At 49.7% G+C, this 27,953-nt stretch overlaps 1 protein-coding gene across 1 annotated transcript in view; it reads right to left on the minus strand.

The window, feature by feature from the left end:
* Positions 1 to 27,953, minus strand: part of NCF1 (neutrophil cytosolic factor 1) — a 139,490-nt gene that overhangs the window by 69,003 nt on the left and 42,534 nt on the right. Inside the window, exon 4 of the mRNA XM_086954592.1 lies at positions 1,255 to 1,420. Coding sequence (XP_086810718.1) covers positions 1,255 to 1,420 — 166 coding nt within the window. The remainder of the gene's footprint in view (positions 1 to 1,254; positions 1,421 to 27,953) is intronic.

Consider the following 27,953-nt stretch of genomic DNA (forward strand, 5'->3'; position numbering starts at 1 on the left):
TGTGGCTTTACCAAAAAATTAATTTGTTTTCAAATTTCAGTAATGCATTTGCAATAAGGTTTAGCAGCTGCCATTTGCCAGGCCACATTGATAAAGGTTGATAAGATTTATAGACCACTTTCCTAAAGCGGTGGTTCTCCTCCTGAAGGTGTGGTGGAAGGATTAGTAGTGACACGGAACGAGGGTACTCCAAAAGATGATTTTTAGAAAATGATTGCAAAAGAGTGCTCTGAGAAGCACAATGGGGCGCAACATTAGTAAAAATATGACAGGATTTAGAGAGCACTTTACAGAACGGATTGTAATTCATCACATTGTTCGGTAAAGTATATTTATTGCCAGTCTCCTCGGGCCCAGAAACAGGTAAAGCAAAATTCTACATGCCCGCAAGAACAGGTACTACCATTGCCCACATGCTCCCATGAGGAGGCATTGCTAGACTTCATAAGCTTGCAATAATAATAACTATCCGATCACATCAGCTCCTACCTGCTGTGGCATCTGGTGGCTGACTGGCAACGGGGTGTGGCATGTTTAGTGCCTTTGGTCTGACAGCTTCTAAGAACTGTTTACAGAAGTGAGGATGATGATGCTTTTGTTGATACCATCACACTCTGCAGGTAGCCAACACCAGTTGAGTCTGTGCAGCAGCCAAATAAACTGCCACTAAAACCAAGAATGATGGGCGACTATTGGTTCCATTCTCAAACCCAACAGCAGGTGCCTCTGACCGAAAAAGGCAAGGAGGCAGGAACAGGTAAATGCAGCAGCAGCACAGGTAAGAAATGTTAGCACTTCTGCTTCAGAGAATCTGAAACATTAAGTATCAAATACTGGCCCAGCTCTTGAGGTGGTGCCCGAGCTTCCAGGTGCTGCCTGAACCCATAAGGAAAAGGAACCTGTATTACTGACATTGGCATTACAAATAAATCAGAATTTTTAAAGGCTCAACAAGGTGCAGAAACTGTTTTCAGTGAGGTTAGAAATGTCAAACTCATTTATAATAATTCAGAACTATGAGAAATTGAAAAGTTGTGAAGCTACTTAAGGTTTTTGATTTGTGATTCTGTTTAATGTGGATGAATTGGTCCCATTATGGAAGGCAACAGAAGAGCAGCTCCAACCATTTATCTCCAAGTCTTCAGGAGACGCGAGGAAGACAAATACCACTATCTTGGGGTTTTTCACTTTTTAGGTGGCAATACATTCATGTACACAGAAATAATGGTTTAGTAGCAGCTGTTCAATACTCACTGGCTGTCGAGGGCCAGGTTGAGGTCATCAGATCTAACTTTGAAGAAGGTCAGAACATGAGAGCAGCGGGATATCTTGTTGGGGAGATTTAACAAGGTATGGCAGTAATCGGCCAACGTGCTTTGCCTGTTCTCTGTAGATTTGAGGCCATCAAACCACTTTGGTGCTGAAAGAAGGAAATCAACAAAGTAAAGTTAGATGTTGTACAATAGCTGTTGTTCGTTTTGATCTAATCTTTAATCATGGGTGGTGATTTGAAGCTGTTAGAGTGTTCATTTTAAAATGTACAAACCCACTATAAATAATGTGAAGGCTAAAGTTCATAAAAATAAAAGACAAGTAGTACGTTTCCCCAGCATTATTAGGTTAACACACCTCTGCTTTTCTGGAAGACATCAAACCAGTGATGGACACAGAAAATGTGAAAGAAAGAAGCATGTTCGGAGAGAAGGAGGTTTCCTTTTTATAGGCCACTTCCAGTTTACTGCAAGGCCTTCACTAGTGACGACTGTGTTTTTTAGCAGGAAGGAGATATCAAGTGGAGTTAGATTGCCTTTTTGGTTCAGGTTTCTCTTTGACGAGTAAGGACTGAGTTGAAAGAAGGAACGAGGAGACACAGGTCTATGAGTAGCATAGTGAGGAAACAAATGACTAAATTCTGAAACTCTTTTTGAAAATGAATCTTAGGATTATTACAATGCTCATTGTAGTATGACGGGCTGAGCAAGAGATGCATTTAACAGGTCGATCCCCAAAGAATTCTAGTGCTGAGGCGTGATTTCAACCATGAAGAATAGGTTTCTCCTCCTTACACCACTTTGAAAACGGTGTAAGGAGGAGAAACCTATTCTTCATAGTCCTTATGGTCGGTGGGTAGCGACTCTGCTGTATACAGTGGACTAGTTTATCTGAAATGCTTTTCTTCTGCGAGAACAACCATCCGGTCCAGGAAAGACCTGGCCTGGCAGTTCAGGCTGGACTGTTCCCATGAGGAGCAGGGTCAAGATGGATTCCCATAATGCGGTGCCCAAACTGGGGTGACATAGTGAGAAAAAGAATGATATATTAAACCCAGATCTCTTGACGGGGGTGAGTACTTGAAAAGGTTAAGCACCCCATCCATCATATTTGCTAAGTTTGCCCTAAGTGGCCAAGGGTATGCCCAGACATGAGTCCCTTGCTCACTGTGTCACCGGAGTAAAGCTAGCCTGGCTGATGAGGGATGATACCTTGAACCCAGGATGCTAGTTTCTGGTCCAGGGTGGACCTGGCCTGGCAGTTCAGGCAAGACTGATTTTCATAGGGAGTGTCCAAACTGGGGTGACAAAGTGATCAAAAGAAGAATAGATTAAACCCAGATCTCTGGACTGGGGGTGGAGTGGTTGAAAAGTTTAAGCACTCCGTCCATCATCTTGTTGTTGTTGCTATGTTTCCATTAAGTGGCCAAGGGTATGCCGAGACATGGTTTCTTTGCTCCCTGTGCCACTAGAGTCAAGCTAGCCTGGAGGATATGGGGTGATACCTCGAAACTAGACCCAGAATGCTTGTTTCCGGTCCAGGGAAGATCCGGCCTGGCAGTTCAGTCTGGACTGCGAGTCCAGACTGATTCGCATATGGCTGGGTCCACACTGGAGTGGCAGAGTGAGCAAAACAACAATGGATTAAAACCAGATCTCTTGACTGGGTGTGAGTGGTTGGAAAAGTTTCACTCCGACTACCATCTTGGGGTGTTTGCTAAAGTCAAAGAGACTCTGTTATTTGCGCCAATATCCCTCTGTACGTCATTCCTCTGTGGGATCATTTTCAATATATACTTTTAAGTGTGCTTCTGTCCTACATGTACATAGATTGGATACAATTGGTAAAATGTGTTGGAGCTTTCTGATGGTTAAGCACCCTATGAAAAGGAATTTGGAAGCGTCAGCATTATTGTAAAATCTAGTAATCTGTGTTAAAAAAGATCCGTTGGACTAAATAACATGTACATTTGTGTGCTGGCTCAGCCATTGATTTCAAGGCTTTCCTTGACTTGATGTATGAGATCCATAATAATTACTGGCATCAGAGCCCTTTAAGATTTGCTCTGTAGAGAAAGTAATTTCGGTTTTCTTTCTGGCTGTTTGAATTTTCATCATGCCCTCCAGCCCCTCCATGGTTACAAAGATTCTGCCCTGTACCTGTATGATTGACTGATGAACACAGTCATGGTCTCTTTCCTAACGCATGAAGTCCAATGTGATCCAGTGTGCATTTGTCTGGACCAACAGTTTCACCTCCAGAATGGGAGAGGGAGGGGGGCGCATAGGATCTTCAGCCGTACTATCGATCCACGAATTGTGTGTAATACACACATGATGTTTTTTTCTGGCCCCACTGTGTCTACAGTACAAGTGAGTCAGTAGCAGTGTGCACATTCGGGCAAAAGGGGAGTCTCATTTCAAGCACTGTTGTTTTGCTGCTCAACTGTTGAATGTTTTTTTACCTACAAGGCCATTCTGGATGTCCCTCCCTTCTGAGACGAACCTTCATTTGATCATCATTGATTACAAATCTCTTCCAAATTTTGAATTGTTTCCGTGGGCAGCCCCGAGCAACAAATATCGGCTTCTCCAGCCCCATGCAGGAATCGAGCCCCCTCTTCCAAGCCACTACTGTAGGGGCTCGCGTGTCTTTCCAAGCTTTGGCCACATCCCTCTTGGCCAGGGTGAGGCCCAACAAAAGCAAATGTCTCTCGTAGATATTCCCACCGACCCCCTCTAAAACATGCAGGAGACCTAGCTGTGGTGTACGTGGTAGTTCCCATCCAAGCACTTCAGACCAACAGTCCCACACCCCTTTCCAAAATCTAGCCAGTGCAGAACAGCTCCAAACTGTATGCAGGAACGTCCCAACTTCCAGCCCACACCGTAGACAGTCCGGGGACATAATCAGGCCCGCCCGCCATAAGCGTTGTCTGGTAAAATATACCCTATGGAGGTACTTAAACTGTATACGCCGGAGGCGTACCGAGATGGCGGCACCCTGGGGTCCGGCCAATGCCTACCTCCAATCTTCCTCTTCCAAGGCACCTACATCCGCCTCCCAGGGCTCCCGTAATTTCTGTAACGAAGTGGAACAGTGCGTAACTAAGGATTGATATATACAGGAATTAGGCCCTAAGTCTCCCATAAATACTTTGGCCTCAAGGGGGCTAAACTCAGGGAGGGATTCCAACCCCTCCAAATACGGGGAGAGAGCATGGCGGAATTGAAGGTACTTGAAGAACGGAGTACGGGGCATACCAAACTTCCGGCTTAGCTCCTGAAAGGACTTAAGGGTCACCCCCGATAGCACATCTCCCAATGTGGAAATGCCTATGCTGTCCCACCCCCCAAAACCATGTAACTTGGCTAGACCGGGGAATCGACAATTGCGCCACAGGGGACTTTCGCCCGTCAAAGTGTTCCACCAACCCATGCGTCGCAGGGCTTGCCTCCAGATCTGAAACACTAATTGTGTGCCGGGCGGTAGCGTCTTCCGTGTCTGCGCCGCGTAGAGGATAGTGTGAAGCGAGTGGGCACCCATTAGAAGGCGCTCCAAGGCGTACGCTGGGTCTCTCCTATCCCCATACCACCAATCATTTAGAACAAGCAGATGGGATGCCTGGTAGTAGGAGAGGATGTCAGAGGTCGCCAGGCCACTTCAATAGGAGGAGAGGAAGCACGTGCGCCCTGTGACCCGCACATCGCCCCCGTCCAAAGGAACTGTCCAAGCACCGCGTTTACCTGCCAAAACCATGAGGAAGGTATTGGGTATGGATGGTTCTGCAATTGGTACAGCAGTCTAGGGAGGGCCACCATTTTGAAAATTGCCGACCTGCCGTATATGGTCAAAGGCATGCGGGACCACGTTTTGATATCTACTTTGGCCCGCTCCCATACCGGTACAACTTCCTCTCCCAGGAGATCGCTGGAACATCAGATAAAAAGACGCCCAGGTATTTAATTCCTTCCATCGCTACCTGTAATGCTGACGCCCAATCTCCAGCCCGTGTACGCCCCCCCAGTACCCATAAGGTTGATTTGCGATGGTTCATGTACAGCCCCGATGTCTCGCCAAAAATCTGCATGATTTTCATGATACGTGGCCCTGACCGGTCAATGTCTGTTAGAAAAAATAAAACATCGTCCTCATACAGCGCTATTCTATCGGACACGTCCCGGTCCCACTCGAATCCCCGTAGCTGTGCGTCCATGCGCACCCACACGGCCAGCGGCTCCATGGCCAGGGCAAAGAGGTAGGGCGAGAGGGGACAACCCTGCCGGGTGCCTCTGCCAATGGTGAATCTAGAGGAGGTGACCCCTGCTACCCTAACTGAAGCCGTCAAGTCAGTATACAGCAGCCGATATACGACAGGAAGCGGGACCCAGATTCAGTCGCGATAGGAGGGTGAATAAGTAGACCCAACTCAGCGAGTCAAATGCCCTGTCCATATCGGCCAACAGGAGCGCCGCAGGCACTCCGGTGTTCCGGACTGCTGCCATCGCCACATGTGCTCTTCGAATGTTATGTCTAGTCGCCCTCTGGGGCATAAAGCCGGTCTGATCCGGGTGAACAAGATCAGCCACGTAGGGCAGGAGGCGATTGGCCAACGCTTTAGAGAGAATCTTTGCTTCACTGTTCAATAAGGAGATCGGGCGGCATGATGTATGCTGCTCAGGGGGACGGCCCGGTTTTTGGAAGACAACAACTTCCGCGTGTCGCCAGTCGGGGGGAAGACTGCCCCGCTCCCGAGCTTCCTCCACAGCCATTCTATAATATGCCCCCAGGTGCAGGTGGTATTTTTTAAAGAATTCACTGGGAAATCCGTTGGGCCCGGGCGCTTTACCGGTGTTAAGTTTGCCCAGTGCGGCACCAAGTTCCTCCTCCGTTAAAGGGAGATCCAGGCGGTCTCCCACCTCGTCCGAGACTGAACGCGGTGGCATATCCGCTAGGAATTTGTCCACAACTTAGGCTGGAAGACATTCATTGGGAGCATACAGGCTAGCGTAGTAAGTGGCAAACCCCTCTGCCAATGCCTTGGGATCCGAGACTGGGGACCCCTCAGTGTCTAATATCCGAGGCAAGGGCTGGGCCTGGAACGTACCCTGGCAGAGCCGGTGAAGCATCGTCCCAGATTTATCCCCCCATTGGTAGATCCGGCTGCGGGTAGCCAGCCATATCTTTTTGGCTTCGTCCATCAGCATGTACGCATAGGACTGCTGCGCTAGAAGAAGCTGCCCTGCCGCGTGCGCCCCACCCTCTGTACTCCCTAGGAGCGCTAATGCTGCAATGTCGGCCTCAGCCCGAACCAGGTTCTCCCTACGTGTCTTCCGCGCTGCAGCGCACCATGCTATGTCCACTCCCCTGAGCGCTAGCTTCATGGACTCCCACACCGTGCTAATCTCCGCTACCGACCCTACATTTTCGGTCACAAAATGGGCAATGGCGTCACCCATGTGCCTCTGGTAGTCTGGCTGCTGTAGATGCCACAGGTATAGGCGCCACCTGAATGGCCGCCGCTCTTTGTCTAAACTAAAGTCCACTGTGGTGGGAGAGTGGTCTGAAAGCCCGCGGGGCAGGATGTCTGCTGCCTCCACCCTATGTATCGCCACACCTGGGACAAATAGGTAATCCAGCCTGGAAAAGGATTTATGAACCGCGGATACATAAGTGTAACCCCTCGTATTACCATGTAGGTGCCGCCAAGTGTCAACCCAGTTAAGGCCCCGTGCCATGTCAGGAAGTTTAGTAGAGGGGCCTATAGCTCCACCGCTCCCCGGGCGATACCTATCCATATGACTGTCCATAACATCATTTCAATCTCCTCTTATGATTTGTAGCGCATCTGGAATGTCAGCCCACACCCCAAACAGCTTTTCCACCAGGGACCACTGCAGAGGAGGCGGGGCATAAACACTTCCCAGCACCAGCGGTTCCTCGCCCAGCGCACCCTTGATAATGATGTAACGACCCTGCACATCGGTCCATTGAGCTGAGTGGACATAAGGGAACCTGCGATGTATGAGGATAGCCACTCCCCTAGAGCCTCTTGTAAAACCAGCGTGAAACACCTGGTGATACCCAAAGCGCTGTAGACATGGTATTTTTGTGCCTAGTAGGTGCGTTTCTTGGAGCAGTAGTACATCTGCGCCTGCCCTCTTAGCCTGCCGTAGTACAGCCCCCCTCTTAATCTTATCCTGGATACCCCATACATTCCAACTGAGGACCATGAGAGAGCTCCTGGACCCAGGCGTCCTATTCTCAGAATCAACCATTAGGGGACATCAAAGGTGAACGCCCAGTCATCAGGTCCAGCCTGCTCACACAAATCCACATTCCAGACTCCCATGAGACCATGCGAACCCCCCCCCCCCACGACCCGCGACCCCCAACTCTAACAGCCCCCTCTTTCCCCTCTACCCCCCCCATACCTCAGAAACGGTGAAGTACCTGTCGCGGCATAGCAGGCACATGACCCCACCCCCGACGGGAGGCTGTCTACCCCAATGGATCCCCATCAACTCTCCCCAACTCCTCAGTCACCCACAACCAACCCGCTCCTCTGGGAGCCGCCCGCCCGGAACTCCCCCCTCCCCCCCGCTCCCCAATGCCCCCCTAGTGTCGTATAATACGGAAATCGGTTCCCACGGAGCCCCCTAACCACACAACTGAACCAACCTGTGGGAATAGAAAGAAATATGCATAGGCTAGTACATAGCAGAATGTTCAAACTTGCAATCAATAGCACTCCCAAAGTGTGACTGACACTGCCATCAGGTTACGCCGACTTGACTGTCAGGGGCCCCTTTCCCCCTCTCAGATGCACTCTCGGATGTTGAACGCTGCCGGGACCTGGATCTCCAATTACCCTTTTGCAGATTCCCTCGAGAGGCCTGTGACTGCGGCCCGCCCTGAGAAGAGTCAGTCTCCAACCCCGGCGGTGTGTGCACTCTGACTGGCACTGTCTCGTCTGTCCATTGGAACACCTCCTCCGGGTTGTCAAAGAAATGGGTGCGGGACTGGAATACCACCCGCAGACGTGAAGGATACAACAAGGCATATGGAAGTTTCAGTTCACGCAGGCGGGCCATGGCAGCCATGAATGATTGCCGCTGCTGCTATACCATTCGAGTATAGTCCGGGAATATCATGAACCGACGGTTCTCGTAATGCAGCGGCTCCTTCTCTCTGGCGATTTTCAGGATAGTGTCCCGGTCATGATAGTTCAGGAGTTTAGTGATTACTGGTCGTGGCCGTGCCCCCTCTTGTGGTTTCTGCATGAGGGCCCGGTGCGCCCGTTCAATCACAAAACAGCGGGATAGCGAGTCCGGGGGGAGCCAGCCACTGTGTCAGGAAGCCCTCCATGTTGCCCTTCTCACATCCTTCGGGCAGGCCCACAAAGCGCAGGTTGTTTCGCCTGGCTCCTCCATCCGCATCTTCCACTCGGAGAGCCAGGCCTTTCTGAACCGACTCAATGCCTGCCACCTTACGCTTCAGGGCCTCGACGTCGTCTTCTACTCAGGAGAGGCGCGTCTCAGCTTCCGTGATGCGGGACACCGCGTTTCTCAAATCTTGGCGCAGTAGTGTCACATTAGCTCCTACGGCCCCTATCTTTGCATCCACCATATCACGGGACTGCGTTATGGCTGCCATAATCGCGGCATTGTCCGGGTCAGCGTCTTGATGGCCGCCAGACGCCCCCGCATTGCCACAAGGGCCCGTAAATTGTCTATGGGGCCTTGTTTGGGAGGCCCACCGCCTCCGCGAGTCATGTCCGCCAGCCACCACGGATGGCCCCTCGGAGACCGGCAGCCGACCACAATGCTGGATTCGGCCTGCTAATGCCGATGCCCTGCGCGCAAGACCGGCACGCGTCTGGTCAAGACCCTCGTCGTGGTGTGTTGCTCCTTGCCTCCTTCGTTGGACCCTCCGCCCGGGGGCCGCGATAGTGACCCCCAGGGCAAGTGTCCCGCCCTGCCTGACTCACCTCCGCGGCCCGACCTGACCACCGAGGGGGTATAAGGTTGTCTCTGTGTCGCACTGCGCGCCGAGGTCCGCCCAGGGCACGACCCACGAGGACGGCGGCAGTGCCCTCAGCGCTATGTCCTGTATGCTGCACTGCCTGAGGCCCCCTGTGCAACAACCGCGCCTTCACGGCCAGCGCGCGCCAATTGAATAGGCACAACATCCACTAGAGTCTCTGGCCGCCAGCCCCACCCTGGCCGTGGGCCACTGGTCACTATGAGTCCCCCGAGTATGGCCAGGCCCTCTACCAATGCGGCACGATCTGACCGCCGTGGGAGCTGCTGCTGGCCCTCCTCAGGTGCCCGGTACCATCCGGCTCCCCCAGAGTGCGCCCCATGCAGCACAGCTACTACCTCCTTACTGTGTGCTCCACCAAAGTCCGCTGCTATAAAGGGGGGGGGGGGGGGGGGGGGGAAGGCCCGCGACTCGGGCCGACGTCTGGGTCCGTCCCCCGGGGGCACTCCTAAATTTAGCCGCCGGCATCACCAGCTGCACCAGGCCTCACAGCTCCTCCTCGGCACCAGGATATCGCGTCCGCCGTGACCTCCGAGGGTTCCCATATGTACCAGGGGCTGCAGGGGATCAAGCAGTGCCGCTGGGTGTCAGCGTCAGGCCCACCAACCTGGGGACCGACGCCCGCACTGCCCGCCCACCTCCCTCGCTGTCCGCCGGGACCCGCGAAACTCGAGGTCCCAGCTCCACCACTCTGACTGGGCCCCACAGCATTGGACCTCAATCTTCTTCCCCCGGTACTCAAACTCGGCTAGAATTGCACTCGGGGCCCGTTACCAATATCAGACGCTCGATTCTTCCCGCTGGAGCACTCGAAAGCAGGGGGAAGCAGGATATTTCGTCTGATAGAAGAACGGCGGGACGGAGCTTCTTTAGGCTGCGTCCGCCATGTTGGCTCGCTAGGCCACGCCCCTCCTCATCACACTTTTTGAACTTTTTCTGAGAGCTGTACAGGTGAATAAGGAATAATGATTAGTCGAGACATACGCTCTGTGTGTACAACCAAGATGTCTCCTAAAGTAGCAGCACACCCCCTAACCCGCTCACCCTCACACACCCCCTCACTCACCCTCTCACCCACCCTCTCACCCTCACCCACCCTCTCACCCTCACACACCCTCTCATCCTCACACCCCCCTCACCCCCACACCCTCACACACCCTCACACACTAACTCACCCTCACACACCCTCTCACCCTTACCCTCACACACCCCCTCACCCTCACACCCCGTCACCCTCACTCACCCTCACACACCCTTATCCTCACAACCCCACACCCTCACAACCCCACACCCTACCCCTCACACACCCTCACACCCCCACACCCTCGCACCCCGCATCCTCACATACCCCTCACCCTCACACCCCCCTCACCCTCACATCCCTCACCCTCACACATCCTCACCCTCACACCACCTCACACTCACACCCCCTCACCCTCACACCCCCTCACCCTCACACCCCCTCACTCACCCTCACACCCCCTCACCTTCTCACACCCTCGCCCGCCTCACCCTCACACACCCTAACCCCATCACCCTCACACTTTCTCACCCTCACACACCCTCACCCTCTCACACCCTCACCCTCACACCCCCTCACTCACCCTCACACCCCCTCACCCTCACACCCCCTCACCCTCACACCCCCTCACCCTCACACCCCCTCACCCTCACCCCCTCACACACCCTCACTCTCACACACCCTCACTCTCACACACCCTCACACCCCCTCACCCTCACACCCCCTCACTCACACGCCCTCACCCTCACACCCTCTCACCCTCACACACCCTCACCAGCACAGCATAACAAAACATAGCATACCATAACAAAACACAGCATAGCATAGCATAGCATAACAAAAAAAGCTTAGGATAGCAACACATAGCATAGCATAACAAAACAAAGCATAGGATAGTAAAACAAAACAAAGCATAGGATAGCAAAACAAAACATAGCATAACAAAACAAAGCATAGGATAGCAAAACAAAACATAGCATAACAAAACAAAACATAGCATAGCAAAACAAAAACAAAGCATAGCATTGCATAACAAAACACAAAAAAGCATAGCATAGCATAACAAAACATAGCATAACAAAACAAAGCATAGCAAAACAAAGCATAGCAAACAAAACACAACAAAACATAGCAGAACAAAAGATAGCATAACATAACAAAACATAGCATAACATAAAGCAAAGCATATCATAAAACAAAGCATAGCATAACAAAACACAACAAAACATAGCAGAACAAAACATAGCATAACATAACAAAACATAGCATAACATAACAAAGCATAGCATAACATAACAAAGCATAGCATAACATAAAACAAAGCATAGCATAACATAAAACAAAGCATAGCATAACAAAACATAGCATAACAAAACATAGCATAACAAAACATAGCAAAACAAAACATAGCAAAACAAAACATAGCAAAACAAAACATAGCAAAACACAACAAAACATAGTATAGCATAACAAAACACAACATAGCATAGCATAACAAAGCAAAGCTTAGCATAGTATAACAAAACATAGCAATACAAAACAAAACATAGCATAAAAAACAAAGCATAGGATAGCAAAACAAAACATAGCATAACAAAACACAACAACACATAACATAACAAAACATAGCAAAACACAACAAAACATAGCATAGCTTAACCCCATGCATGCTACCCAGATTCCCCCCCTGTGCTGAGCCCCAATGCAAACGGGCGTGGTCATGACGGAACGGTTCCGTCATGAGCACAGCTCAACCGATGCTCATGATGGAACCGTTCCGTCATGAGCATCGAAAGGGTTAACAAAACACAATAAAACATAGCATAGCAACACAAAACATATAATAGCATAGCCCTACCTCTTTTGCTGCCTGCTGGAGATTGACCGCGGGAAGGAGACCTGCACAGTCAGAGGACCTTTGAGGAATCCCGAGCCCTTCTCTAACTTTGACCTCGCCTCGCACACAGGAGGCAGGAGACACTCTGTAAGCTGAGGACAGGAGGCGCGGGCAGGTGAGCAAGCCGGCGGGGCTGCGAGCACGCAGGCAGGGACTCCAGTGACCAGGAGCCCCTGCGCGCCCATTGAACACACCTGGGCTGCTCTCCCCGCTGGCCACGCCCCCCGCCCTCGGTCCTGAAATAGCGGGAGAACCTTGAGTGCAACGGAAGCCCTACCTCTTTTGCTGCCTGCTGGAGATTGACCGCGGGAAGGAGACCTGCACAGTCAGAGGACCTTTGAGGAATCCCGAGCCCTTCTCTAACTTTGACCTCGCCTCGCACACAGGAGGCAGGAGACACTCTGTAAGCTGAGGACAGGAGGCGCGGGCAGGTGAGCAAGCCGGCGGGGCTGCGAGCACGCAGGCAGGGACTCCAGTGACCAGGAGCCCCTGCGCGCCCATTGAACACACCTGGGCTGCTCTCCCCGCTGGCCACGCCCCCCGCCCTCGGTCCTGAAATAGCGGGAGAACCTTGAGTGCAACGGAAGCCCTACCTCTTTTGCTGCCTGCTGGAGATTGACCGCGGGAAGGAGACCTGCACAGTCAGAGGACCTTTGAGGAATCCCGAGCCCTTCTCTAACTTTGACCTCGCCTCGCACACAGGAGGCAGGAGACACTCTGTAAGCTGAGGACAGGAGGCGCGGGCAGGTGAGCAAGCCGGCGGGGCTGCGAGCACGCAGGCAGGGACTCCAGTGACCAGGAGCCCCTGCGCGCCCATTGAACACACCTGGGCTGCTCTCCCCGCTGGCCACGCCCCCCGCCCTCGGTCCTGAAATAGCGGGAGAACCTTGAGTGCAACGGAAGCCCTACCTCTTTTGCTGCCTGCTGGAGATTGACCGCGGGAAGGAGACCTGCACAGTCAGAGGACCTTTGAGGAATCCCGAGCCCTTCTCTAACTTTGACCTCGCCTCGCACACAGGAGGCAGGAGACACTCTGTAAGCGGAGGACAGGAGGCGCGGGCAGGTGAGTAAGCCGGCGGGGCTGCGAGCACGCAGGCAGGGACTCCAGTGACCAGGAGCCCCTGCGCGCCCATTGAACACACCTGGGCTGCTCTCCCCGCTGGCCACACCCCCCTGTGCGTCTACCAATCGACAAGTGCCTATCGGATATACATTGGCCCACTGTCCCCGCTTAGCGGGAGCGCGCCGGGAGAAGCCCGGGACAAGGGCGGGACCGTCTGTGGCCGTCCGGGGACGGAGGAGGCCGGGCTGGGCCAACTCCCTGAAATCTGGTAAAAACATTGTTTCTGGATATGCCTTCGCCACCCCCGTGCGAAACCACATTAAGGGAGAGGGCTTCTAGTACTGGGACGCTGGATAATTATTTTAAACCTTCTAAGGGAGAGGTGGCCAAAGAGATCTCACTAGAGCAACGTAGGGCGGAGCGCAGGCGCTCCATCGAATCTATGAAAAATAGATCTCTGACAGATATCGTCCCCTACCCAAGTTCCCAAGATGAAGCTACGCTTCTTGATACCTCTAACCCATTGACCCTTGAGGACTTTCCTCTTTTATTAAGGGAAATCCCCTGTCCCTCAGGAGCGGCGTCTGGAACCCAACCGGTGCTAGTAGCTGATACTCAACCTGTCACCTCAGTCAGCCTTCTAGACCAACCCTCTCCCCCGCAAATGGTTAAGAAGAAGTTAAAACCTACTGTTGTTGTTGAGGTGCATGGGCCTCCGCCTAGCAAACGAACTAGGAAATCATTAGGGGGAGGGGGAAAATCCAAGTTGTCTCACATCGATTTTGGCAAGAAACACGCCAACCCACTCTTGCCAGGGAAGGTGGGTGAGAAAGTCCCCATTGTCTTATCTACAAAGGTTCCACGCCCTACTTTAGAGGCTACTGGCATGAACCTAGAGGTTAAGCCTTCAGATAAAAATCCCTCGCCCCTATCCTTAGAGAGCATTGAAATCCTATTCCGCTCTATCCTGCTGCCCATTAGTGCTAGCCTAGAAAAAGTGGAGAGTAGGCTCATCTCTCTAGAAGCATCTCTTACTACTCTGAACACCATAGTAAGTAAGCAAGTGGGCCCTCAACTCCCGGCAGGGGACCATCTGGAAACAGGAGTTTTAAACTCAGCTAACAAAGTTCTACACCAGGGTGTGCCTTCTGCCCCTCCCTTGCAGCCACTCATGGCTATTAAATTCCAGCCGCAGCACAGTAACCAGGCTAATGGGCCACCGCAAGCATTAGATCATATTCCCCAAAGACCACAGATAGAGCGCAAGGAAAGTGGCCAGGAATCTGGCAATGGTACCACACGTACCCCGGTTGGGCCCCCCCCAAGACCTAGGAGACCAGATCTCCCGCCGGAAGCCAATAGTCTTACAGTGGTCCTAGCAGGTGCCCCTCCCCTACGACCAGGGGAAAAAGAAGATTACTTAGCCCTCAAGAAAAAGGTTATCAAATGGCTCAATTGGAACCGACCATTACCTCCCTATCTAAATAATGAGATTATAATGGTGAGAAGGGTCCCGTGGCTAGGGAAGACCAGGAAATCAATAACAGGGGACTGCGTCCTGGTAACTTTTAAGGATCAGGGAACGGTGCTGCATATTTGTGAAGGCGTCAACAGATCCTTGGATTCTACTATCCAGACCCTGCCAGTCTCTTTTTTCTTTCCCCCTATTCGTATGCATAGGGATCAACTGTATGAGGATTGGACAAGGGTGGACCATAGACGCAGTCGTAAGGACCATAGACAACATCAGTACTCCCAAGTGCCAGAGACACCGTACTCTCATTTTAATCGTTTCAATTGCTTGAGTGCCCTGGATGGGGTTGATTGACTTATTGCTCATAAGCCAGATACCGGGAATAAGGGGGCTGGTAGACCACTGTCACCCTCTATTGTAACAACTGGTATAGTTATAGGCATGCCGGATAATCAAGGGGTTCCCGAAAGTGACATCTGTAGCCCTTGCCACCGACCTGTGGTTGACGAGGATACATCGGAGGGAAGTGCACGGGACTCTATGGTACGGGCCAATGGCTCGCTCAGCCAGGCTGAGCCATCTTCTTATATTGCTGTCCCTGTCCCAGTCCCCCAGTCGGAAGGGGTACTCGGATTCCATCCCCCCAACCCCTGTGGCCTACCCACTATGGCGCTTGACCATTTGAAGCTAATTTGTTGGAACATTGCGGGACTGGCCAACAAACTGGGGGAGCCAGACTGGGAAAATTACATCAAAACGGGGGACATATGTATGTTCCAGGAAACATGGGCACGTGAGGACTATGGACACCAAGGCTTTGCATCATTCTACATTCCAGCACAGTGGGAAGGCAAGGGTCGTCCGTCTGGCGGGCTTACAACCTGGGTAGCCTCTCATTTGGGCTGTGTGGCCACCCGTTTACCATTTAACTCTAAAGACATACTTGTGGTCTCACTACTCTGGCCAAATAATGTGAAACTTGTGCTGGTTAACCTGTATTCCAGGCCGATGGGAAGGGCAAAGGAATCACCAACCATTGATGAACTTTCGAACCTTTTATTTGAACTGTCGAATGATTCATATTATGTGGTGGGTGGGGATTTTAACTCTCAATTTGAGCCATTACCCGGCCTTCTGGAAGGGCTTACAGTGGAAGAAGACGCAAGGTGGTCAGTTCCCGCAGTGGAAGCGCCGCCTGCGAAAGCCTGGTCCCCTCTAGCATTACAAATAACTGCCCTTACCCTAAGGTTTGGAATTAGAGCCTGTAATGGGCGGTGGGGATCCGATATTCCAAGCAAAACTACTTACAACAGACGGGGGAGAGAGTCTCGGTTGGACTATGTTATGGTCCAATTAACGAGGTGGGCCACAATCCGGGACTTTAGGGTGATGGAAAGGAGCGAGAGCGATCATAATGCCCTGGAGCTTGATCTGGTGCATCCAGGCCCCACAGTTTCGGGGACTTTAGTGGAAGGGAATAAATCCGCGCTCCTCCTAGATAACAGCAGGAGAAGAATTAGGTGGGAAAATATGGTTGCAACCAAGGACAAACTACCCCTGCTGTATGCTGAGATTGTCCCCATTTTGGAAGCTGTGGGGAGTGAAGATATGAGGAATAATAATATAGATTCCCAGACCAGAGTATTCAATGCCCATGAGGATCTCACAAAAATTGCGGCACTACATTTTACTAGTAGCGCACGTAAGACCAGAGATAGGCCCCGAGGTAAAGCACGCTGGTATAATCAAACTTGTAGACGGGCTAAATCAGAACTGCTCAAAGTAGTAAAGGAGGGGGTGGGAGGAGAACACCTGAAACATAGCAGGCAAGTCCATAAAAGAACACTGGAGCAGGCCAAAATAGAATGGGAAGAAAGTCAGTGGGAAGATCTCACAAAGGCCCTAGCACTCCAAAACCAACGGTTATTTTGGAGGATAGTGAATGGGGGGTCAGGGAATCTACAATCGGCATTGGAGCCAAATATAGCACCTGGGGTTTGGAAGGACCATTTCCAATCGCTCTATAGCTCTGAACCAGGTGAAGCCCCTGAATCTATCGAGGTGGAGGGGCCGGGCCACCAAGGGGAGGCAATAACGTTGGGGGAGGTCAATGCCGCTATCTCGGGCCTGGCTTCCGCAAAGGCGCCTGGTCTGGATAGCTTACCGGGGGACTTGTTTAAACAGGAGCCCACTGTCTGGGCACCCTATCTCACGGCCCTTTTTAACAGTGTTCTCGGTGGGATGGAAATCCCTGGTACTTGGCTGGGGGCAGAGGTGGTCCCTATCTTTAAAAAGGGCTCCCCTCTTCTCCCAGCCAACTACAGGCCAATTAGCCTGATCGCTGTACCACAGAAGTTGTTTGGCAGGGTCTTGCTGAATAGGCTTCAGGACTGGATAGAGGAGGTAGATGCCCTTAGTCCCTATCAGGCGGGGTTTAGGAAGGGGGTATCCACAGTGGACCAGGTTTTTAGACTAAATCTGATATACTGGAAGACAGCAAAGTTCGATGGCGGCAGTTTGTACACAATTTTTGTGGACTTACGGGCCGCTTTCGACCTGGTCCCCAGGGGGAAATTATGGAGCGTCCTGGCTGAGATGGGCGTTCCCCCGGACATCCTGTCAATCTTACAGAGGCTGCATCATGGGAACTATGCCCGAGTGAGGTGCGGGAGGTCTGGGGAACTTACTGATAGGTTCCCCGTTGACCGAGGGGTAAGGCAGGGCTGTGTGCTGGCGCCGACCCTGTTTTGCCTCTTTGTCAACGGGGTAATCGCCCATCTCAACGCCACTGAGCATACCGACGCCCCTAAACTTAATGGCCGCAGGGTGCCCGCAATCATGTTTGCGGACGACACCCTGCTGCTTTCTAAAACCCCTATGGGTATTCAAAGGATACTTGACTCCTTTTCCGCATTTTGCCTGGATAGAGGGTTAGAAATTAACGCCACTAAAACCAAATTCATGGTTTTAAACCCGAGTCACAAATTGCGCCAGAGTCCGTTGCTGGGAACTGCGCGGCTCGAGAGAGTGGTCACCTTCGAATACCTGGGTGTAACCCTCAATGAAACTATGACCTGGGGATCCCACCAGAGCAGGGCAAATCTCAAACTCGTGCAAACTACTGGGGGCATTGCACGAATCATGACCGGCTCGACGTACCGGCCGTTGGGCGCCTTAGTTCAGATTTATAAGGCCCAGGCGAGGGGAGCAATTATGTATGGGGCTGAACTGTGGGGGCACACGCCTTGTCATAGCCTTTCTGTAACAGAAAACAAGTTTATAAGAAGGGTGGCTGCTCTCCCCCCGAGCACTCCGCTTCTTCCACTGAGGCTTGATTTAGGATTACGGCCTCTAGCGGATGAGATAGGCCTGAGACCCATAGCCTTCTGGCGCAGGCTATGGAGTAGTAACGATCTCACGGATTACAGGGCAGAATTGGTCGAAATATTGAAACACCCCAAGGTGCTTAGTGTCCCCTGGGTTAAAAATATCCAAGCCATCTGCATGGACTTGGGGCTTCCTGATCTATGGAAAGACCCGGCCACGGCAGCACCCAATATTTCTAAGAAGTCTCTGTCGAATTTATACCATCAACACAAATTGGCAGGGGCTATAGCTGCCCAACCAGACGGGTCTTTGTCAGCCGTGTTCCTGCAAAGCAAGGACACTTATAAGTTTGAAAAGGTTCTGGACCCTATTTTTCCCTTACTGGCAAGAAGACTGTATCTCCAGTGGCGGTATGGCACTCTACCCTTCCGGTCTTTTACTAGTCGATGGTCGCCGGCTGCCCCCAGCAAGTATTGCCCTGTGTGTGAGGATAGGGAGGAGAATGACCTGCATGTGGTCTTTTTTTGCCCAGCTTATAGGGCAGCTAGAAAGTATTGGCTGCTTCCGCTGATAAGGAACATGGGGGGTAGGGAATACGCACCAATGTACAGGGTTTTAAAAACTGATGTTACTGGCCCAACTGTTTTTGCACTTTCTAAATTTTTTACCAATGTGTGGTTTACACGAAACCGTTTTTTAAAGAATGTTGGGTAGTGACTGAACTTTTTTCTTAAAAATTTACTATAAAGATGTTTATCCCTGTACTGAACTCTTTTCTGCGTATCCACACTTTTAATGCAAAGTTGTTTGAATATGTGTTGTTTCTTCTTTGTACTGTGTATCTTTTATGACCAAATGGTCGAAATAAAGATTGAAACTGAACTGAAAAAAACATAGCAAAACAAAACATAGCAAAACAAAACATAGCAAAACACAACAAAACATAGTATAGCATAACAAAACACAACATAGCATAGCATAACAAAGCAAAGCTTAGCATAGTATAACAAAACATAGCAATACAAAACAAAACATAGCATAAAAAACAAAGCATAGGATAGCAAAACAAAACATAGCATAACAAAACACAACAACACATAGCATAACAAAACATAGCAAAACACAACAAAACATAGCATAGCTTAACCCCATGCATGCTACCCAGATTCCCCCCCTGTGCTGAGCCCCAATGCAAACGGGCGTGGTCATGACGGAACGGTTCCGTCATGAGCACAGCTCAACCGATGCTCATGATGGAACCGTTCCGTCATGAGCATCGAAAGGGTTAACAAAACACAATAAAACATAGCATAGCAACACAAAACATATAATAGCATAGCAAAACATAGCATACCAAACACAACAAAATATAGCATAGCATAGCATAGCAAAACATAGCATAGCAAAACATAGCATAGCAAAACATAGCATAGCATAATAAAACACAACAAAACATAGCATAACAAAACATAGACTAGCATAACAAAACATAGAATAGCATAACAAAGCATAGCATAGCAAAACATAGTATAACAAAACATAGCATAACAAAACATAGCATAACAAAACATAGCATAACAAAACACAGCATAGTATAACAATTCAAAGCATAGGATAGCAAAACATAGCATAGCATAACAAAAGAAAACATAGGATAGCAAAAAAAACATAGCATAGCAAACAGCATCACTCCGCACCACCACAGCATCACTGAACGCCACAGCATAACTCGTTCACCACCACAGCATCAATCTGTGCAACTATTCAACAACACCTGGTTCAAATATGTTCTCTTAATGTTTCAAGCTTTATTACAAATGTAACAAAAAGATGTTAATATTTCACTTCTGTTCTTGGATTTTCGTCACAATAAAATACACTGAACATAATCTTCACAAAAGTTATTTACAAAACTTTAAGCTATTGCCATTTTAAATGACAATAACTTTTATTTAAGTATTAATTATTGAAAAATAATTAAAAGCCATTGTTATTTGTAATATCAATATCATGTAAGTCATGTAAATACAACATATATTGCATTACAAATGATATAGGTGTCACATTTGCGAAAGTTATAACTCTTGGCATTGTAAATAACAAAGCTATTAATTTCGCTATTTTCAAAAACAAAACATAAATAAAAAATGTGTTATTTACAATACCAATAGCTCAAACTTTCCTAATGCGAGACCTATTGCATTGCAAATGCTTGTTGATTTTTTCTCTACCTCAACGTTTGCGGAGGAAAAATACGTGGTGGTTCCCAAAAATGAGTGCCTGAGGGCCCGATCACAAAAAACCGGCTCGAATTAAGCACTGCATAGTTCATACATAGTTTAGCGCTTTCTTTTGTTGTTTTCAGTCATTATTAATATATTCATTTGCCGCATCCACCGTGCATGTAGCAGGAAGTGGGCGCAGATACGAATTTGCGATTGCAAAGTATGGGTCTCTAGTGCACATGCACTCTGCATTGTGACAGGCGAGGGTGCAGAGTAGCGCTCCACCGTCTCACAATGGACTGCTCTTGCTGCCCTATGTATGGAATAGAATGTACCCATCTGCTGAGTATAAGCTGTCACTCTCGAGCACCTCGCGCCCTGCGTGTGCGGTCTGACGGCGTGCAGGGCTGGGTCCCATTGGATGACGTACGCTTACGAGCTGCCTCACTCACAGTCAGCCACGGTTTGTGTTATTGTGAGTGTCCCATTAATGGGCGGGGCTCGCAAAGACGACACATTGCAGATTGAAATGCTCAGACAGAGGCGAGCTGTGCCAGGCAGGCCCACCGTTGGCTGGTGTGTGCTAATGAGGAGCAAAGCCAATCCCCACCATAGTGATATTAGCGAGGCGGGAAGTGTGTGCCTCCTGCGCACAGTTCCTTTCCACGGGCAAATAAGTGAATCCTTCGATGTGCAAGGCTTGAGCTGCACAGCAGTATCAGTATCAAAACGTATTGTTTAGGTAATTAAAGCCATAACAATCATTTATCTCAATAGAACATAAAACACGATAAAAGGAATTCATTATCAATAGATGGTTAGCAATATTAAAACCATGAGCGAGAGTTGTCCAGACAATATGTAAGTGACTTGAAGCTGATAGTGGTTAAATCAGCCAGCTTATTTATCAGCAATGAATACAACTTTAAACAGGAAATTAAGAGGGTCAGCTCCGATTGGTTCCTTTTTTTTGAGTGTCTCTTTATCAGACCCTTATGGCGAGAAGGAGGATGTGAATATTTGATTAGCAGTCTAGTTGTTCTGTCCATCCGAATGGCTTGTGCAAACAGAAATAATAGGCTCAAGTATAACGAAGTCTGATGCGTTTAAAATCTGTGCAAGTTTGTCAGTGTTTGAGCTGTAGAGATCTTTACTGCGATAAGCCTAGTGCTTAATTTGAACCAGTGGTTTCCGGTGCTCGCACCAGCACTTAATTCTCAACACTGACATCTCATGTCAGTCTGCCACATGGTGGCGCAGCCTATCTGAGTTAGAAACGAGGACAACAGTTCATTCAATATACATTAAAAAAGACTAATACCTGTCGCCCACGCCATTATAATAGCTTTGGGGGGCTGGAATAGTCTGAATTCTCACACATCTGGGAGTGTGTTGGTTAATTGTGTTTATGGTGTCATTAGTAGCACTGGCAGAGGCAATGGGTGTCAAAGCTGCAGTGGCCTCCTGATGAGGGCCCTGGCATTTTAAAAATTAAGCACTGGACCAGCCTCTTCTAAACTTTCACCGTGAAGCAAAAGCCTGGTCTCTCTGTGATGAAAAGTTATTTTTACTTTTCAAGCATCAAATATTACTCATTTGTAAATGCAGAAGTGTGAGCAGAAAGGTCTGGGGTTTGGGAAATTCCCAGCTAGATGGAGCCTCCTCTGCACCTGCACAAGTCAAATGACTTCTGCAGATGGACTTTCCTACATTCTATGCTAAAATATCAGATGTGCAAAACAACAGTGTTGCTTAATGTCACTGTTTACATCACTTTTTTAAACCGCTGTTTTTGAAAGGCTAGAGCCCCACCCGCTTCACCCTATCGCAAACTTTTTTGTCGTACTTGCTTCTGCCCCCAAGTCTCTATGCGCCTTGTTTCCTTGTTTTGGTGTGTTTTTGTCCACTTTTATCGTAGCATAGTTATGTGGGATAAAAGTTTATTTTATTTAAGAAAACTGCCTGACACCAGGGCCAGGCAGTAAATGAACCAGCTTGTTCTGTAAAATATATTCAACCCAACCCACACTGCAGAAGGCCACCACCGGAATGGGGCAAAGGGCTCTTGATTGGTACATGGCAGCCTACGCTGCCCCAAGAGGAGCCTTCTCTTAGCATGCAGCCAGTTGCATATCAAAATATCAATGCCAACAAATATTGCGGGATCAAAATACTGAGGCTCCAAAATCGAGGACCAAAATATCATGAAGGTATATATATTTACATAAGCATAGGTGTACTGTACTTGACTTCTCATCTATGGTCTTTGAAGATATATATCATCAGGGTACATGTAAGTGCAGTCATGTATAGTACACCTATACTTACTTATACATTCTTAACTTTAACAATAATTAGGCGTCAACCTTTTTGCCCTACAATATTTTTGCAGTTGATATTCTGATGAAATATCCCGTGCCCTACCAGTGGCCAGTCCGGCCGTTCTGTACACGCCAATTTCAGTTTTCACTTTCAATGTTTTTCATAATCACTGGTTTTCCCCCTCAATGTTTTAAGATGTTGCAAGGTTCCACGTGAAGAATCTGGGAGCATAATCATTGATGCAAACAGAAGTGCCATTCCAAGAGGGAACAGCATGTAGGAATGAATATTTTGGAAGTTAATAGCGTGGCTATGTGCTGGCAGTGATGTCAGTTGGTACCAGAAATGTTGCATTCCTGTCGCCAACTTCATGCATGTTTTGCAGCCTGGTGAGCAAACTACTGGCTGCCTGACACTGTAGACTAGAGCCAATGCAGAGCCCTTGCCTCAACCTTGAGGGACAAAGAACTGATAACAACAGGTGGCAGCGCGCACAAGTCAAGCCCGTCTGCGCCCGTCCGCGGCCGCCGGGGCTAGGGGCACGTCACTCTGCCCATTTGCTCACCTACTCCCCGGCAGATCTTCTTAGCCTCCAGGGCCCTTGGTCTTTAACTGCTGCCATCCGTTCCCGTATTTCTTTATTTGGCTTGTCCCCCTCTCACGTTTCCCCCCCCTCACCACGTTCCCACCAATCCTCCGAGGGGTACTGCCAACCCTGCACCCATCAAAACTCACAGCTTGTTATCTTAATACACGGTCCGCCGTAGCTCACTCGCATGAGCTATCGGTGCTGTTGGACCTTCATGCCCCAGACATGCTGTTTCTCACAGAAACTTGGTTTCGTGATGACTCCCTCCCCCCCCTTCTGGCTACCTTACCAGCTTCATACTACGCCCTACGCTCGGACCGCCTTAACGGCAGGGCTGGGGGAGGTGTAGCGCTCATTGCCCGAGCGGACTTGCCTTTTCAAATTCTCCCTCTGCCCGATATTGCTACTACCGAGTACCTGGCCATTCGTACCACTTCCACTTCCCCTCCTCTCACCTGTTTACTCATCTACCGACCCCCCCAATCGCCCTTACTGTTTCTCCCTACTTTCCTGGAAGTATTAGCCACAATTGCGATTAATAACACTTCCATTCTGCTCTTGGGTGACTTCAATTTTTGGCTGTCCGACCCTGCAGAGTGCTCTTCCTCTAAGGAATTTTCAGAAACCCTCCGATCTCTTAATTTTATACCCCACATCCACTCCCCTACCCACGCTAAAGGACATGTTCTAGACCAGATTTGGTCCTTGAACTGCCCTGTAAAATATGTTTCTATTTCACCCTGCACCTGGTCGGACCATCATTTGATCTCTTTTGCCCTCTCCATATACCCCCCGGTCAAACCCTCACTTCCTAAAAACGTTTGGGTCCGGGCCTGGGGACGAGTAGACCCAGGCAATCTCTCGGACTTACTTACTGCCTCCCACCCTTCATTACAGGGGTTATCTACTCTCTCCCAAGTCGCTTCCATCAACCAGTGGCTTACCTCTGGCTGCGACTCTATTGCCCCACTCAAGCGGGTTACGTCTAAGCGGGAGAAGGATGCCAACCTGTCGTTTAATGAGGACCTCAAGACTACTAAATTAGCTGTACGCAGAGCTGAGCGTGCCTGGAGGAGAAATTACTGCCCCCTATTAAGACTGGAGTTTATTAACATCTTGTCCCAGTATAAGCAGGCCATCTTGGGGGCAAAAACAGCTTATTTCTCCTCCAAAATCCTCGCCGCAGAGAACCAATCGAAAGTAATCTTTTCGATTGTGCACAACCTGGCATTCTCTGACAGAACCACACTGAAACCCACTCCTTCACCTGAACTCTGTCACTCCCTCAATAATTTCTTCATCCAAAAAATTTCTACCATCAAGGCCAACATTCCTCCCCCTTCTCCTACGTTTGTGGACCCTCAGTGTCCCCCCCCTAAGGGACAACTTGATGCTTTTCCTCCGCTGACTAAGGAAAGCCTTACCTCGATAATCCCCTTAGTCAAATCTGGCTCCCCTCTTGACCCCTGTCCCTCCCACATTCTCCGTCACATTTTTTCTTCATGCTCCGACCCCCTCTCCACCTCCTTAACAGCTCACTCTCTCAGGGTGTGGTACCCACCACACTGAAAACAGCAATCATTGTCCCCATCCTTAAGAAACCTGGCGCGGACCCCTCGGTCCCGGCCAACTACCGCCCCATCTCCCTCTTGCCATTCTTAGCAAAGGTGCTCGAGCGCCACGTCACCCGCACTTTGAGCACTTTTGTGGAGATGCATGGGGTCTTAGCCCCCCGCCAGGCCGGTTTCCGCCTGTAGGAAGGTGGCTACCTGACTATGGTTACCCCAGATTTTTTGCCTTGTGTTTAGCTGGGTTTCGACTTAGTTGGCCTGGTTTCCTGCTAATCAGGGCCCCAGGCTATCTGCTCTCTCTGTAAAATGGATTCCATGTACCCTAGGTGCATAACTAGATTGGCTTGGGTCACCTTATCAGCCCCTGTACAGAGCACTATAGGTGCCCAGGGCATAGGTGCATCCAAGGCCTACCAGGGGCTGCAGCATATCTTTTGCCACCCCTGGCTGGCTATCTAAAATTGACACAACTGGCTGATCACTCAGCTGGGGCAAGGTGGTGTAATCACCCCTTGCTTAGATATAGTATGCCTATATCTAAACCTATCTGGACACATATAAACCTGTGAGCCACTCCTATGGCAGGCCTTAACAATCCTGAAGGCAGAGTGCGTGGTTTAATGTGAGATGGTGCTCTAGCATGAGCTGAGCCTGTCTGCAGCTGTCGGGACCAATTCCCTTAGCTGTTCCGGGATAATGCCAAACCATATACTATTAAGTGCATTATAATCTTCGCGGTTATATGTCAACTTTGGTTTGGCTTTATCAAAACATGTCGTGTAAGGTGTCATACGAATTGGAATACTACCCCCTCGCCAGTCCTGGCGACGGGGGTAGCATTCCACCCCTCTAGAGGGGACGACATGTTACTTTTGCTAAAACGCGGTTGATTTTTAAAAGAGCCTCAGATCCACAAAATGGATGCTTCTGCCACAGACACATGTCTGACCTCCTGCTGCTGACCGAAACTCAGCAGAGGAGGCCTGGACAAAGGATTTCCTGTCACAGGGAGGTGTCACACCACCCCAGACAGGAGATAGTGGATTGCAGCAGGGAGGTTTGAAAGAAACCAGACAGTGCCTGGGGAGCACAAGGCTTCCCCTTGCATAATCCGGTCAAACCGGTTCTGGGGCAGCCCAGCCCCAGCTCCAGTGAGACCTGGACAAAGTAAAGGGGGTGTAACCACCCCCCTTCCTGGTCCCACCCATAGGGGAGGGACCTAGCAGGAGATCCACCCCTCAGATTGGAATAAGAGTGGGAGCAGTGCCAATGCAACTCAGATCATCCTGAAATCAACTTTAAACTAAGAAGACGACTGGACTTCGACATTCTGATGAACAGAAGACTGAAGAGCATCTCCCTTGTGGCCTAGGAGGGGCCACCCTGTGAACACAGGCATCACCCAGCACCTCGACGTCTGCTTTGCCGCCGCCTCCCGCCGGAGCCCGAGTGCAGAGCCTGACAAGACCCAGCTTCTCAGACTTCTCCCAGCCCGATCCACAGTCCCTGCAAAGAAGGGACCCGTGGAGGCACCGAGAGACGTGGGAGCGGCCATCTTGAAAGACCCCCGAGACGCTGACTGCGCAGCACCCGAGGCACCCTCGACTCTGTGCTTTAGGGTTTGAGAAGCCCCACAACCAAGCAGCATTTGCATCAAAGATCAGCCCTCCAGCATCTCCACGATCTGCGTGGGACCCTTTTGTTTTGTGCCACTCGACTCGCCATCCCGTCCGCTTGTCACGTGGTCAGCGGCCATCTTGGCGACGAAACCTACAATTTACACTGTGGGTCTGGTTGATCCAGACCTGCCCTCGCTCCTGTAGAAAGGAGTACCCGCTCTGACCTTGCTGGTCCGAGTAATAAGCCTTTTTCACTTTCCCCGTGGCTTGCATTAGCCAAGGCTTGTTTGCTTCAATCGAGTTGCCGACACCGCCATCAGCTAGAGCCTTCGAGGGACTGCTCGTGATCGACTCCTGGACATCCTTGACCTCTTCGTGTCCACGTGGCTGCAGAGAGAAGCAACACCTCATCACCTGTTTGCACCCGACTTTGCCTGGTTCCAATCTGGTTCCACGGTGGTCACTGGTCAGTGACTTTGAACATTGTCCCCTCTGCTTTCAGGTCTTCACCACTTCAGATCCACCCTTGGATCCACCGGACACCCCTCCTTCACATCGCCTGCAGCATCTTCAGCTTCAAGCGCAAAGAACCTGCGTGTCAAAACCCGACGCCACTTCGACCCTGTGCATTCACTTCCTGTGGGTGAGGTAACATTGCAACGCCGGTGTTCCTACACTGGTCCACACCTCTAGGGTCTGTGTCTTAAGTTTTGTTCCTCTAGGTTCAGCGGAAGTGTCCGTAAACTAACTTTGTGTAACTTTTACGCACCATTGACATTGCATTGGTGCAAGCCGCAGTTTCCGTGCTGCACCCGAATTCCGTGGGCTATTCCCGACTTCAGCATTGCTAGTCCAGACTGCTCCCAGCGATTCCCTAGGCCCTAGGCCTAACCACTGTTCGATTGGTATCTCTTATACCATTTTTTTAGTATATGGTTTGAGTGGCCACCGGCCCTCATCAAAAATTGTGCAACTTTGTATGTTATACTGTGCTTTTGATTTAACGCTTGTGCCCCTTTCCTCATAAAGAGTACTGGGGAGTAATTTAGTAATAAATACATATATTTTTATAATATATACTTGTGTGGTGTCCTTTCATTTGATTACAGGATTGTATGTGGTAAAACAGCTCGCTTAACACGACCTCTTAAGTTAAGCGTTTAAGGCTGCTTAGTCCATGCTACCACTAGGATAGCTTGTCTAACAAGGTTGACTTACAACCAGACATCTTTGGGGTTTGTTTGGACTGATACATAGTGGTTCCAGAATTGGAAACACTACATATCAGGCCAACTTCTCACATTGGTGGCAGCGGTGGGATTTGAGCTTGCGGTTTGTTTTACCATTGCAATCTTTATATCAAATTGAAAGATCACATCAAGTACCTTAGGTACACATAAATCAAAAGCTTAGCATATTAAGTTCTACTGAACTTAGTAGTTGTAGATTAAATGGATTAGCACACCCTGACTACAACTCACTAGCAAGGTACAGTAGGAAAACACTTAGTGTAGGTAAGAGCACCACTTA

Source organism: Lissotriton vulgaris, chromosome 2_1, assembly GCF_964263255.1.
Source record: "Lissotriton vulgaris chromosome 2_1, aLisVul1.2, whole genome shotgun sequence".
Lineage (NCBI taxonomy): Eukaryota > Metazoa > Chordata > Amphibia > Caudata > Salamandridae > Lissotriton > Lissotriton vulgaris.